General features: G+C 65.6%; 5 protein-coding genes across 5 annotated transcripts in view; 3 read left to right on the forward strand and 2 right to left on the reverse strand.

Annotated features, from left to right (window-relative positions):
- Nucleotides 1-2,294: 2,294 nt before the first annotated feature.
- On the reverse strand, nt 2,295-3,698 carry EMIHUDRAFT_439568 (hypothetical protein). Its single transcript, XM_005793092.1, has 2 exons — nt 3,136-3,698; nt 2,295-2,990 (listed from the first exon to the last, which is right to left on the reverse strand). The coding sequence occupies exons 1-2, from the start codon at nt 3,658-3,660 to the stop codon at nt 2,430-2,432; spliced, it is 1,086 nt and encodes a 361-aa protein (XP_005793149.1). The 5' UTR covers nt 3,661-3,698; the 3' UTR covers nt 2,295-2,429.
- A 2,587-nt stretch (nt 3,699-6,285) lies between these two features.
- EMIHUDRAFT_360896 (hypothetical protein) lies at nt 6,286-7,683 on the forward strand. The gene is made up of 4 exons (XM_005793093.1): nt 6,286-6,733; nt 7,026-7,116; nt 7,183-7,262; nt 7,337-7,683. The coding sequence occupies exons 1-4, from the start codon at nt 6,308-6,310 to the stop codon at nt 7,538-7,540; spliced, it is 801 nt and encodes a 266-aa protein (XP_005793150.1). The 5' UTR covers nt 6,286-6,307; the 3' UTR covers nt 7,541-7,683.
- Nucleotides 7,684-7,846: 163 nt separating this feature from the next.
- Nucleotides 7,847-8,620, forward strand: EMIHUDRAFT_222477 (hypothetical protein; the record flags this gene model as incomplete). The annotated part of the gene is made up of 1 exon (XM_005793094.1): nt 7,847-8,620. The coding sequence occupies one exon, from the start codon at nt 7,847-7,849 to the stop codon at nt 8,618-8,620; it is 774 nt and encodes a 257-aa protein (XP_005793151.1).
- A 647-nt stretch (nt 8,621-9,267) lies between these two features.
- Nucleotides 9,268-10,443, forward strand: EMIHUDRAFT_222478 (hypothetical protein; the record flags this gene model as incomplete). Its single annotated transcript, XM_005793095.1, has 3 exons — nt 9,268-9,314; nt 9,480-9,732; nt 9,991-10,443. 3 exons carry the CDS (start codon nt 9,268-9,270, stop codon nt 10,441-10,443), a joined length of 753 nt encoding a protein of 250 aa, XP_005793152.1.
- An 874-nt stretch (nt 10,444-11,317) lies between these two features.
- Nucleotides 11,318-12,328, reverse strand: part of CHC1 (clathrin heavy chain) — a gene marked incomplete at its 5' end in the record, with an annotated part of 7,838 nt that continues 6,827 nt past the window's right edge. Inside the window, 2 exons of the mRNA XM_005793146.1 lie at nt 11,318-11,580; nt 11,613-12,212. Of these exons, the coding sequence (XP_005793203.1) occupies nt 11,413-11,580; nt 11,613-12,212 (768 nt within the window). The 3' untranslated portion in view covers nt 11,318-11,412. The remainder of the gene's footprint in view (nt 11,581-11,612; nt 12,213-12,328) is intronic.

A 12,328-nucleotide genomic window follows, 5' to 3' on the forward strand; every position in this document is an offset into this window, starting at 1 on the left:
GTACTCCTTGGGGGGGAGAAAACGAGGGCATAACGGCGGAGAGGCGTGCGGAGGCGGTGCCTCCGCGCCCGACTTGGAGTCGCGCATGTCTGAGAGGTTGACGTTGACCGCCGAGGAGGCCGAGGAGCAGTTGCTGCCGCCAGCGGGTTAGGGCGAGGGAGGGGACAGGGCTGAGAGAGGTGGTGTGTGGGACGCGTCGCAAGGCGGCCTCGCTGCCGCGCGGGGCTGGGCGCGCGCGTGCGACCCGGAGTGCGCCGCTCGCCCCCCCCCTCCCCCCCTCCCCCCTCCTTCCCCCCGCCACACACACACACCCGCCCCACCCCTTCCCTGCAGTGTGCGCGGTGCACCTGACCATCACCGACGCACACGAGGCGTGAGAGACGACGGACTGCGCGTGCGAGGCGTGCGAGGTGGCCGACGACTGGAACGATTTGACCGACGCGTGCCTGCGAGCGCGGGACCTGCACTGAGACGGGCGGGATGCGGCCATTCTGAGGGCCGCGGCGGCCCGGCGCGCACGAGTCAGTCTCTTCTGACGATGAGGCGTCGTTCAGGTTGCTCTGCCGCGGCGCCTGGTACCTGCGCTTCGTCTTGCGCGCCGGCGGAAGCTTGACCACAAACTCCTTGCTGCACTCACACCGGACGGTCGTCGGCGTGTCGTCCGGGAGCACCGCAGTGAGCCTCGCGCCACACGCTGGGCAGACGAACATGGCTGGGAAGTGGCCACTCGGGAGTGGCCCTCGGACGAGCAGGCCCCGGTCCGGGTCCTCGTTCTCGCGCGAGCACGGCCCGGAGAAGAGCATGCTGGTTGCAACCAGCCCCCGTCCACAATAGCAGTGCCCGGGCGAGAGAGCGCGACCAACAAAAGCGTGATTTTTTCTTGCTTTGCAGCCAACTCCCTCGCAGCCGAATCGCTCTCTGCCGCCTCCCTTGCCATTGACTCTTGCCGCCACCTCCTCTCCGCCCGCCTCGCCTCCGTCTTCGCTGCTCTCCTTGCCTCCGCCGTTCTCCTCGCCGCTTGCCTTGCCTCAGCCTCCGTCGCCCTTCGCGCCTGCTCCCTCGCGTCAGAGAGAGAGAGATTTTTAGCAATGTGTGTGTTTGTTGTCGCGTCAGTCCTACGCTGTAGAGCTTCGCGTACAAGTCTTGTGGGGATATATATCCGCTGCATTCAGCATAAATGCCTTTGCATAAATGAAGAGGAAGATCACTTGAAAAGTCTGCTAACAAACCTAAAACTTGAAAATTTGGCCGAAATTGCGTCGACGAGCGCGCCTCTCTCTTGCCATGCTGCCACTCTGCACTGCGTCATTGGCCTGGGCGTCGAGCACGCGCGGCGGCATCGGGCACGAGGCGGCGGCGTGGTTCACCACCAACTCTTCGCCACTAAGATTGCTCGGGCATCCTCCGACAGCGAGCGATGGCGGATCAGCGGTGAGCGCAAGCGCTTCCTGCAAGAGCACTCGGCCATCGTCACGAGACGCAACTTTGCCATCTTCGGCTACAACGCGCAGGCGCCCCAGTAACAGTTTGAGTAGGGACGGGCGGAGGGAGGCGGGCGCTAAGCACGGACTACTACGTGCCGGAGGTTCGAGGACGACTACTCGCCGCCTGGGTCGCTCGGGGCGCGCGGCTCCGTCGAGGACCGGGCGCGCCCCCCACCCGGCGCGGCGTGTAGGTCCCACTCTGACGCAAAAAGAGGGGAGGCACGGACGATAGCCCAATCCATCATCCATCAACTACATTCATCTTCTGGTGCTTAGCCCCGTGCAACAGCGGTCCGGCAGGCTGCCCCCAAGGCCCCCCGGGCCGCTGCGGGTTTGGGAGTTATGCTTAGGCACAGCTTCGGCGATGGCAGCCCCTGCCTCTCTGGGGGTTGCATCACTGGCGCCCTCCCGCCCACAGTACGGCCACTGCCATCGCGGAGCCGCGAGGCGCGTCCGCTGCTGCCCATTCGCCACCCTTGTCCCGCTCGGTCACCGTCATCCCCGTCACGCTCCGGCTCGCACAGCTCTCTGGGGCTGGCTGCGCGCAGCGAGAGCCGCCCTCTCACCCACGGCCGTGTGCGTTTGCCCGCAGGCTCGTCGAGTACCGCGCCGACGGGCCCGAGCGCCGAGAGGCGCGTCTTTGCGGTTTTTGTGTGTGCCTTCGTGTTTTCTTGTTTTTTACTTGACCGCGCAGCCGGCGCGAGACTCTCCCGCGTCCGGGGTGTCCACAAGACCTCGCGCCGCCGCCGCCGCCGCCGGGGCGGGGACCTCTCACACTCGCTCTCTCCGGAGAGCGAGAGCGTCTCACTCTCCAGTCTGCGCCGCAGAGAGAGAGCCGCGGGGCGTTTTTTATGCAAACGTGCACACGGGACGGCCTGCACAGCCTCTAACTATGTTCGGACTGTCGCGAGGACTGGACACCAGAGAGAGCGACACCCGCCAGGCCTACAGACCAAACATGCCTCGCACCGCGTCGGCAGCTGACGAGCCACCCTCAGGCTTGGGCTGGTCTACGCTGCGGTGCGCGCGAGGGCCTGCGGTCGCCGACTTCTTTGCGGCGAGGCGCCCGATTTTAGCACGATATGCGTCGGGCTTGTAGCGCGCACCGTAGACCAGCAGCATCACGGCAGATTTCGGTCGCTTGCTGATGGCGGTGCCCTTCCCTCCTTGATGCTGGCGCAGACGGCCTGGTTGCGAGTTGCGCGCCTCAATGGCCTGGCGCTCCATCGTATCGAGGACGTCGGCGAGGCTGATGGCCTCGTGCGTGCAGACGGCCATGCCGAGGGGCACAACCTCCTCAACCTCGCTCACGTAGTAGTCCTGCTCCCGCGGACGGTGCTCAGGCGGGTCGCCCTCGAGGCGGAAAATCCGGCCGAAGGTGGGCTCGGGGGGGATTTTGCCATTCTTCTTGAACCCGTGGATCGTGAATGCATGCTTCCCGACGTAGTCGAAGTCGCCGGCCAAGGCGCCGAACGCCCTGCCGGCCATCACCGCGTCCACCATAGCCTGCGCAGCGAGCGGGGCGGCGGCGGCGCGCGTGAGGGGCGGCGTCAGCGTCGCGGCGCGTCAGCGTCGCGGCGCGAGGGCGGCGCGGGCGCGGCGCGGGCGCGGCTTGGCTGCGCGGGGGCGCGGCTTGGCTGCGTGGCTGCACCGCGGCGGGCGGGCGCGCAGGCGGCGTGCTCGAGCGGCCGGGCGGGCGGCGTCGCGCCCGCTTCGGGTCACTCGTACGGATCGTGTGCAGCTTGAAGTTCTCTTGCCGCATGCGTCCCAACGCCCGGATGCAGTCCGATTTGCGGTTCGGCGCGGCGTCTGAGCGCGTATTGATCCCCTGTGAGAGCAGGATCTTGCCCTGCTCTGTGTCACGGAAGGTCTGCACCTCGCTTTTCGCCTCTGCGTCCCGCTTCCGCTTGCGCGAGTCCTTGCTGCGGTCGTAGTCTCTCTTGTCGATCCTGGCAGCCTCGCCCGCCTCCCAGACGGTCAGGCACTCCCCAGGGACATCTGCCGCCTTGAGCCACCGCGCTTCCTCATCCTCCTCCACGCGGCACAAGTAGTCGCGATGGCCGCCTGTGCGCCGGCGGTCGTCGAACACGTGTACGACGGTCTCGCCCTCCGCAAGCTCCCCCACTTCAGTGAACGTCGAGGAGTTCGATGCGGCACCCTGGCTCAGAGGTGGCATGAGGGCCTGCAGAAGGCGCCTGCCAGAGCGGGCTCGAGGTCACAAATTGGACACGAAAAGCGAGCTTCGCGCTTTTTCTTTTTACGTTGCTCGCAGTAGTCCTCATTGCATATTGCATGTGGGTGAACAACGCCATCCCCATGGTAGAGCACTGCTCTCGGCCGAATTAAACAAAAGAGTCCTCTCTCTCACTCGCAATCTGCGGAATCACCCAACACCTCCCAATACGGCGCGTCGTCCGCTCCCAGCACCTCGGTCTGCATGTCGCCGTCCTCGTACACGACCGTGTGCGCCCCCGTCGCCTCGTCCCAGCCCTGCACCACACCCACATAGAAGCGGTCGTCCCCCGGCCAGTACACCCTCACCCGCCGCCCCACAAGCGCCTCGCGCTCGGTATCCCCCCGCCGCCGCTCCACAACCGCACCCGCGTGCACCACTCCCTGCCACGGCACATTCAGCACACACAATGACCCAGACATCTTTGCACGCACATGCACCATCCCCCCCTCCACCTTGACGACACGTCCCAACTGGCACCGAAACCGACCCGACCCGCGATCGGACACGTGGGGATAGTGCTTCACCCACACCCAGTCCCCCGTCGCCACCCGTGGCATCCCCTTCCCCAGTTTGGCGCGCAGCCCCAGCGCACGCACAAGGTCCACGTTGCGCCGCTCCAGCGACTGTCCCTTGGCCTGCGACCCAAACCAGAGACTCCATGTTTTTTTTCATTCTGTCGACTGTGTCGTGGTATGTCTCTCCGGGGTGAGACTCTATTTTGTCTTTTGGGATGAGGATGGCTGTGCCTCCCCTTTGGTGCTGGCTGTTGTTCGGCCCGATTGTGTAGAGGGGGACGGCGAAGAGTTCGAAACCGGAGGTGCTCGCCTTGCGTTTGTAGTCTTCGACTTTTCGGATGCCTGTCTCCTGGAGGAATATGGCGGTGATTGGCCGTGCTTTGTGCTCGTCTTGTATGGCTAGGAGTATCTGCTCCCATCTGGGTAGCCCTCCGATGCCTCCGAGATTTTTGGTGATAAATCTGCTCGGGCCCGGGTTGGGCTCGATTCCTTCCTCTGTCAGGTCGCGCTTCCAGGCCTCGGCGAGAGTGTGGGTCGCACGAGGGGTGGTCTGCTCGGCGTGTGGATCGAATGTGGCCTTTTTGGCGTCTCTAGATCCGTCCTCGTACTCGGCGGTGGTGGGGAGGGCGATTTGTGAGGTGGCGGGGCGTATGCTGCCTGTCTGCGTGTTCGCCTGTAAATGCTTGACGGGTGCGGGCCCCACTGTTGCTCGATTCAATCGTGCGCCCCCCTCTCACTAGGCTTACAACAACTTGATGAACCGCATTCGCGCCTTCTTCCTCAAGCACATCCTCCCCGAGGTGCACAAGTATTTTTTCGACGCGCTCGACTGCATCCGCGACGACCTCTCGCCGCCGTCGACCACGGGCGCCGCAAGGCCGAGGGGGGTGTCAACGTCGTCCTCGCCCGAGCTCGAGCCCTTGTCTGAGGGGGGGCCGGCCACGCCGTTGTCTGAGGAGGGGCCGGCCACGAGCTTGTCCACAGGCTGCGGCACTGGCCGCCACTTGTTCTGCATCAGCAACCTCTGGCGCAGGTCGGCGGCGAACTGCGACTCCGCCTCGGGAGCGGCCTTTCGCGCCACCTCAGCGTCTCGCAGCCGGCGTAGCAGGGCCTCACGCTTCACCGGCTTGACGGTCGCCAGAATGGAGACAGCGAGCTTCGATCGGCCGTCGGCCCGCGCTCCATGGACGAGACGCGACCCCGGCGCATCTGGGTCGCGCAGAAGCCGCACCATCAGCCGCTGCCGAACGACATCGTCCCATGGCTCGGGCGCCTCCGAGAGGTCTTGCCACACGCCCGACGTGAAGCCGCTCATCAGGCAGCTCTCGATAATCTGCGCCTCCCCTGGGTTGCGCCACAAGTCGACGCGCTGACGCGTCAGCAGGTTCACTTTGCGGTGCTTCACCGCCGCCGACACGGACTGAGCACTCTCGAGAGGAGCAAACGACATGACCGTGCAGCCCCAGATGCTGTGGTTCCAGACAAGAGCCTCGTTGCACGCAGTCGCTGCGGCCTTGGACTCGTGGTACGACCGCGCTCCGGCGGCTGAGCGGTCGCCTCCCACCAGCAGGCGCAGGTCAACGTGCCCGCCAAGGGCGTTGTCCCACGTCAGCATGACGACGTAGCCCTCGGCCTCCTCCTTGTAGATCGCCGCGGTCGACGCCAGATTTGGACACGCGGCTCGGAACTCGGGCGACTTGAGCGCTTCGCCCAGCTGCATGCGGACACGGCCGACAAGCTCGGCGCGTTGTGGGTCCCTGAAATAGCACAGCTTCACCGCAAACCGGTGGGCGGTCTGCATGGCGAACAGGACCTCCCTGAGTGGCACCTGAACGAGATCACCTTGCTGATCGATGTAATCGATCAGGGGTCCTGTCTCGTCGGCTTCGTACCAGAGATCCGATTCAGACGCCATTTTGTGCGGAGGGCAAAAAATAAAAAAAAGAAAAAGCAGGGCGCAGCTCAAGGCGTTGTGAGGGAAAAGGTTTGGGTGTACGAGTAGTTGTAGATCCCTGGCGTGGACGGTTTTTTTCGCGGTATCCGGGGGGGACACTGACGCCGTGCTGGTGACGATGGTGCCAAACGACCGGGTGCTGAAGCAGGTCGTCTGCGATGAGTCGACCGGTGTGCTGAGCGCCGCTCAGGCCAACAGCCTCGTGCACGTCTCGTGTTCAACGGTGCACCCGGACACCTCCCGGGAGCTTGCGGCGCTGCACGAAGCAAACGGGCTGAGGTTTGTCGGCGCGCCCATCTTTGCACGAGCCGATGGCGTCGCACGGCGGCTCGCGTCCTTCTGTGTCGGCGGCAAGGACGGCGCGGTGCAGAGCGCGCTCCCGGTGCTTGAGGCCAACTGCGGCGCGGGCGGCGTCTTCCGCTTCGGGGAGGACGCGGGCGCGGGGAATGTCGTCAAGCTGGCCGGCAACTTCATGATCGCTTCGGCGATCGAGTCATGTGCTGAGGCGCTCTCCCTGGCGGAAAAGTCGGGCCTGGAGAGGGAGGCGAGGGGTAGGCGAGAGAAGGGCGAGGGGTGGGCCAGGTGTGGGCGAGGTGCGGGCGTGTGGGCGAGTAGTCGATGGCAGGTTGGGCCGAGAGAGCGGGAGAGAGCGGGAGAGAGCGGGAGAGAGCGGGAGAGAGCGGGAGAGAGCGGTAGAGAGAGAGGGAGAGGGAGCGGGAGCGGGAGCGGGAGCGGGAGCGGGAGCGGGAGCGGGAGCGGGAGCGAGGGCGAGGGAGCGAGTGTAGCAGGCGCTGCCGGCGTCGCTCAGCCACTCCTCCGCGCACCGAGCTTCGCAGGCCGTCATGTCGATGCTACACTCCACTATCTTCGACTGCCTCATCTACCGCGGCTACGGCGACCGCGTCGCGCAGCGCTGCCACCACCCCGGCACGCCCTGCCCGGCCCCAGCTCGAGCCGCGGACGGTGTCTCCTCACCCCTCTCGCTGCGAGCAGGCGAGCCTCTGGTCGGGCCGGGCTTCCAGCTCGATCTCGGACTCAAGGACGTCACACTCGCCCTCGACGTGGCGGCAAAGGTGCACCACCGCCACCACAGACGGCCTAGGCCGCGGCTTGCGAGGACGCCCGCCCGCCCCACGCACGACCGCAGGTGCAGGCGCCGATGCCCGTCGCTTCCCTGCTGCGCGACCGCTTCCTCGGCGCGACCGCGCGGGGCCGCGGCCACATGGACTGGTCGGCCATCGGGCTCAGTGTGTCTGAGGACGCGGGCGTTGACGTGTCGGAGAGCCTCGCCCTGCCGCCAAAGAAGCGCAAGCTCGCGGCCGGCGGCGCGGAGACGAGGGAGGTAGCCTAAAACCCCATCTTGCACGTCTTAGGAGGTGGGACGTGGGGCCCCAGATAGTTCCAGGCGTATACGCGGGAGTCTGCCTCCAACTGTTCCACCGGGGAGGATTTTCTCTGGCCCTGGTGTGAGAAGGTAACAGGCAGGGTACTTTCCGCTGAAACTCGCGCGTCCCAACCAGCCGGAGAGATCAGCGGGGCGCATCCTCATCTACAATCATACAGGACCCGGCCTCCGAGCGCCCACCAAGCACACAGCTAGCCGCCGCACCGGAGAAGTTCAGATTACGCTCTCTAGATGGGATCTATCTCCTCCAAAATGCGCTCGAGCGCGGACACCGTCCGCGGCGAGGCAGAGGGCGCCATCAAGCGGAGCAAGCTGGCAGACTTGAGAGTGCGCAAGGCGGAGCGTGACGGCGCCATTGCGATGCGCATGGCGGTGCTCCGCGACCAGCTCCACTTCTCGCTCGCCTTTTACGTCTCCCTAGTCGTCGCGACGGGTCTCCGGTGCATCCATCGCCGCCGGCTGGAGGGGTTGCCGCTGAGCTCGCTGCCCCTGTTTGCGGGCCCATTTATCTTTGCGTACAACGTCGATGCGGCATATGGGAACAAGGTTGAACGGCTCAACATGGAGGCGCAGACCATCCTGCGCACAGAGGCGCATTGGTTCAACCAGCCGATGATTTTGCCTACCTTCCTTGAGCCCGAGTACCGCAAGATGCGAGAGGAGAATAATCGGCGCCTACACTCAGCGGGGATGCCGCCCGAGAGCGACTGGGCCACGTTCCGATCAGCGATCAGCGACGATGAGGTGTGGCAGTTCGCAGCGCCTCTGAGCAAGCTGATGCACGAAAGCCTCGCCGATGACGTAAACGTGGACCCCGAGCGAGGCCTGCTAGGGTTGATGCGCAATCGAATCGTCTCGATCGTGAGGGCAGCTGATGGGCATGCGACCTTTACAGCACGCACCGCGCTCGACCCGCCCGACGTGACGTTGCGCACCCACGCAAGCGTCTATGCACCTACGCAATGGGCCGACTCGCTACCTCCCCCGCCTGATCTCGTCCCAGACCATCCGCGCCGCAAGGTGTAGTGAGACCCAAGGCGAGGGTCTGCCCGCAGGCGCGTTGTATATCTCGAGGCGGTGCCGGCGCCGAACCTGTCCGCTGTCGGACCAAAGACAGCGTTAGTCCTTGAGCACTTGAGCACTGGATAGGGTCGATTCCGCATGGTACGGGACCCCTCCGATCGTCTCCTGCCGATGTGCCAGTGAACACTCGTGTCGTGCAGTGCGTCTCTCAAACGCCGCCGTGCTGCCGTAGCCACGAGTCGGAGCAGTTGTCGGCGCGACTCCCACAGAGCATACCGTAGAGGGCCCTCAAACTGAGCACCGGGTGCGCCTGCACCGCTCGAGCGCACACGCGTGGCGTGAACGCGCGCGGATGTGAGTGTGTGCAGACTATACTCGAGCGCGTCGGAGAGTGTTTCAGTTTAATCATAGAGAATGATATCGTCACGCACTCGCTAGCGTCCGCCCATGCGTTAGCTCTTTTTCTTTTTTTAGCACATATACATGTGTGTATGTCTCCTTCACGCGCAGCGGTCCTGGTAGCAAGCGCGTCGCTCGTCGTCATCGTTCTGAGCCTCCGCCGCCGCACGCCCAGCAGCGCCAAGCACCGCCGCAGGTCGACGGCTGCCGCGCCACCGAAAGTGTCTCGCGGTCCGAATGGGCTTGAGAGGATGGCTGGCGGTAACCCAGCAGGCGAGCCGTGTCCGTCCATTGCCCGGTTCGGCAAGTGCAACAAGCGTGCTTGCTCCTACTCGCACCAGCTTGCCCATGCCCTCTCGGCCAGAGGCGGCGGCGGTGGCGATGCGACGGGCAGCGGCGGCGGCGGCGGCGGCGGCAGCGGCAGCGGAAAGCCGCGGCGCGGCGGCCAATCGGCTCTGCGCAGTCGCTTCTACGCAAAGAGCGCGGACGGGCTCCTCCCGTGCAGCCTCCGCTTTGTGGACCGCTTCCTGCGCTGGGAGTGCGGCCGCCACCTCCTCGGGCTCGGCCTCTTCCCCGACGCGAAGGAGATCTCCGAGTCGGTCGCGTGCCTGCAGGCGGTGCTCGAGCACTGCGCACAGCACGCCTTCTCGCCCGCGAGCGGCGACACGCTCGTCGTCTGCGTCGGCGACGGCCGCACGCCGCGCACGGCGGCCCTGGTGGCGATGCGTTCGCGGTGGGACTGCGTGTCCATCGACCCGGCGCTAGCTGGCCTCGAGCCGCCGGCCGCCGGAGAAGAGGGGGAGGGCGGCAGCGGCGATGGCGGCAGCAGTGGCGGCGGCGAGTGCGACAGCCGCTGCGGAGAGTGCAGCGACGGGGACCCCGCCGCCGAGCCTCTGGCGCGGCTCGAGAAGGTTGCGCAAGCGCGGCGGGGCGGCGGCGGAGGCGGCGCGCCCAAGCCGCTTCCGGTGCCCAAGGAGCTGAGGCACGCCAACCTGCTCTCCCAGGAGGCGAGCGACGCAGCGCGCGCGCAGCGGGCGCGGCTGCGGACGGAGCTCCGCTCGATCGCGCGGCTGCGGCTGCTGTCGTGCCGAGCCGAGGAGGCTGCTGTCTGGGTGGCTGCGCGCGTCACCTCGGTGGTTGTGATGCTTCCGCACGCGCACGTCACGCCCGACGAGGCGCTCGGCTGCCTGCGCTTCGGCGGCGAGCGAGAGCGGGGGTCGGCCGTCCCGGCCATTGCGGTGGTGCAGCTCCCTTGCTGCGGCTACGTCTGGCACGGCACCGCTCTGGGGCAGCCGCCCGACGTCGAGAGGCTGGACGGGCGGATCTGCGCCGCAGCGCGGACGGTGCGGGTGTGGAGGGACGTGTCGGCGCACTTCAACTTTGGCGCCTCCGCGCGCGGGCTGGGCGCGAGGACCGCGGGAGGGTAGCGTTGGCCGTTCTCTCCGTTGCGTCTTGCGTGATACACACACACAGTACTGGGCTGGGTTTTTAGGCATTGTGGGGTTGGCACTCCCATCGACCCTCATGACCTCCTGCGGTCTCTGAGATGGACACCAGTGGGTGTGGGACCACAGCCAGGATACACTCGAAGGCTGGGTAAGCAGTAGAGGTCGATACTCGACGCGTACCACATGGTCTGTGTCGCTGTCGGCACGCTGTCGACAGGATGTCGAGCGACACCGGTGGCAGTGCCACCCAGGAGTGGTCGGTCGGTCTCCCGTCATGAGAGAGCCACCATGTGATCCGTATGATGATTCCTGACAACCGCCTCAGTCAACGTTCGTCACAGTTCCCGCTCTGAGAGGAGCTGCGGGTCAGTTCGACAGCTGGAGCTGTGTCGCCGGCGTGCGGCGGCCTGCCTCCAGAGGTGCCTCTGAGGTGGACATTTTTTGGTCACCGTGAGAGAACGCGTTCGAATTTTCACTCCGGAATTTCAACTGAGCACGCGCACCGGCCAGGGCTACAATAGTGCCAGTGAGGCGGAGGCGCGAGTCGGAAGGCCGCGACCGTGAGTTGGTCCCAACACTTTCCTACAATCGCTGTGAACCCAGCCACGTATATTCGGAAATGACCTATCTTAGATTGCGCGGCGCACCTCGAGCTCGGACGACGACGAGCGGCGCGTGTGGCGTGACACGTGACACGCGTCATTTCAGGCCGGACGTCTGCCTCAGACGCTCAGCGAGGAGTGAGCAGTGACGAGTGCGTGTGCGTGTGCGTGTCGTCTGTCGCGGTGTCGAGGAACGAGGAACACGTCGTACGACTACGAGGACCGGGCGGGCCTTTGATCCCGCAAACACCAATATAAAGGCATCATCAAAAAGAGACACTCCCTGAACTAGTGTGCGCGAGACTCGCGCGTTCCGACGACGACACTCGGAGCCGCGGGCCACAGCCTATGGGCCCGCAAAGTGGGTGCTGCTGCTGGGTCGGAGGGCTTCGGTGCACATCAATACCCGTAGCCGCCGCCGCCGCCGTACCCTCCCATTTGCTGCGGCATCCCGCCGCCCATGCCGCCGCCCATGCCCGCGCCGTACACCACCATCGCGTTGGGGTCGCCCGCGCCGTAGTCCGAGTAGCCCGACGCGAGCGCCTCCTCCGCCTTCTTCTTCTCCTCCGCCGCCGCCTCCTCCTTCTTCCGCTCCTTCTCGACCAGCGTGTCGAGCTTATTCGTGATCTCGCGCATAGTCTGCACCATGAAGGGCATCGCAAAGTCGTTCAGGTTGTTGCGCCAGGCGAGCTCCATCACGACGTCGGGCCGCAGCTGCGCGTAGCACGTGTAGAGCGCCGCGGCAAAGCACGTGTTGAGCTTCTGCTCCACGAAGAAGTTGATGAGCTCCTCGGCGATGGCCGAGTCGCCCGACTCGGCCGTCGTCTCGATGGCCTCGTCCCACACCTTGTCCTTCTTGGACAGCTCCACCGACTTGGACCACTTCTTCGCGCGCTTGTAGAGCATGGCGCCGATGCGGCGGAACTGCAGCAGCGAGTGCTTCTCGCACATCTGCGCCATCTCGACCTGGTCGAAGTTGTCGAAGGTGACGACGCCCTTGGCGAGCGCCTCGTGGTCCTCGTCCTCGACGTACAGCGCGTAGAGCGCGTCGTTCACCTCCTTGATGTTTGCGGGCTGCGTCGTAAGCAGGTACGGCTTCACGAGCGGCAGGTGGCCCGCGCGCTTCATCTGCGAGATGACGCGCACCTGCGAACGAGCGGCGGCCGGTTCACGAGGGCGCGCCGGGCGGGCGGGCGGTCTGGGCGGTCTGGGCGGTCGTTTTGGGAGGTTTGGGAGGGCTGAGGGTTCAAGCTGTTCAGTGC

Source organism: Emiliania huxleyi, assembly GCF_000372725.1.
Source record: "Emiliania huxleyi CCMP1516 unplaced genomic scaffold EMIHUscaffold_103, whole genome shotgun sequence".
NCBI classification, from domain to species: Eukaryota; Haptophyta; order Isochrysidales; family Noelaerhabdaceae; genus Emiliania; species Emiliania huxleyi.

Excerpts from the sequence above, each read along its gene's own strand:
- EMIHUDRAFT_439568 (XM_005793092.1), bottom strand. The coding sequence starts at position 3,660 with ATGCCACCTCTGAGCCAGGGTGCCGCATCGAACTCCTCGACGTTCACT. Across the intron at positions 2,991-3,135 it reads CTGCGCGCCCGCCCGCCGCG|GCTATGGTGGACGCGGTGAT; the intron begins GTGCAGCCACGC and ends CTCGCTGCGCAG.
- EMIHUDRAFT_360896 (XM_005793093.1), top strand. The coding sequence starts at position 6,308 with ATGGTGCCAAACGACCGGGTGCTGAAGCAGGTCGTCTGCGATGAGTCG. Across the intron at positions 6,734-7,025 it reads AGTCGGGCCTGGAGAGGGAG|GCCGTCATGTCGATGCTACA; the intron begins GCGAGGGGTAGG and ends CGAGCTTCGCAG. Across the intron at positions 7,263-7,336 it reads CCCTCGACGTGGCGGCAAAG|GTGCAGGCGCCGATGCCCGT; the intron begins GTGCACCACCGC and ends GCACGACCGCAG.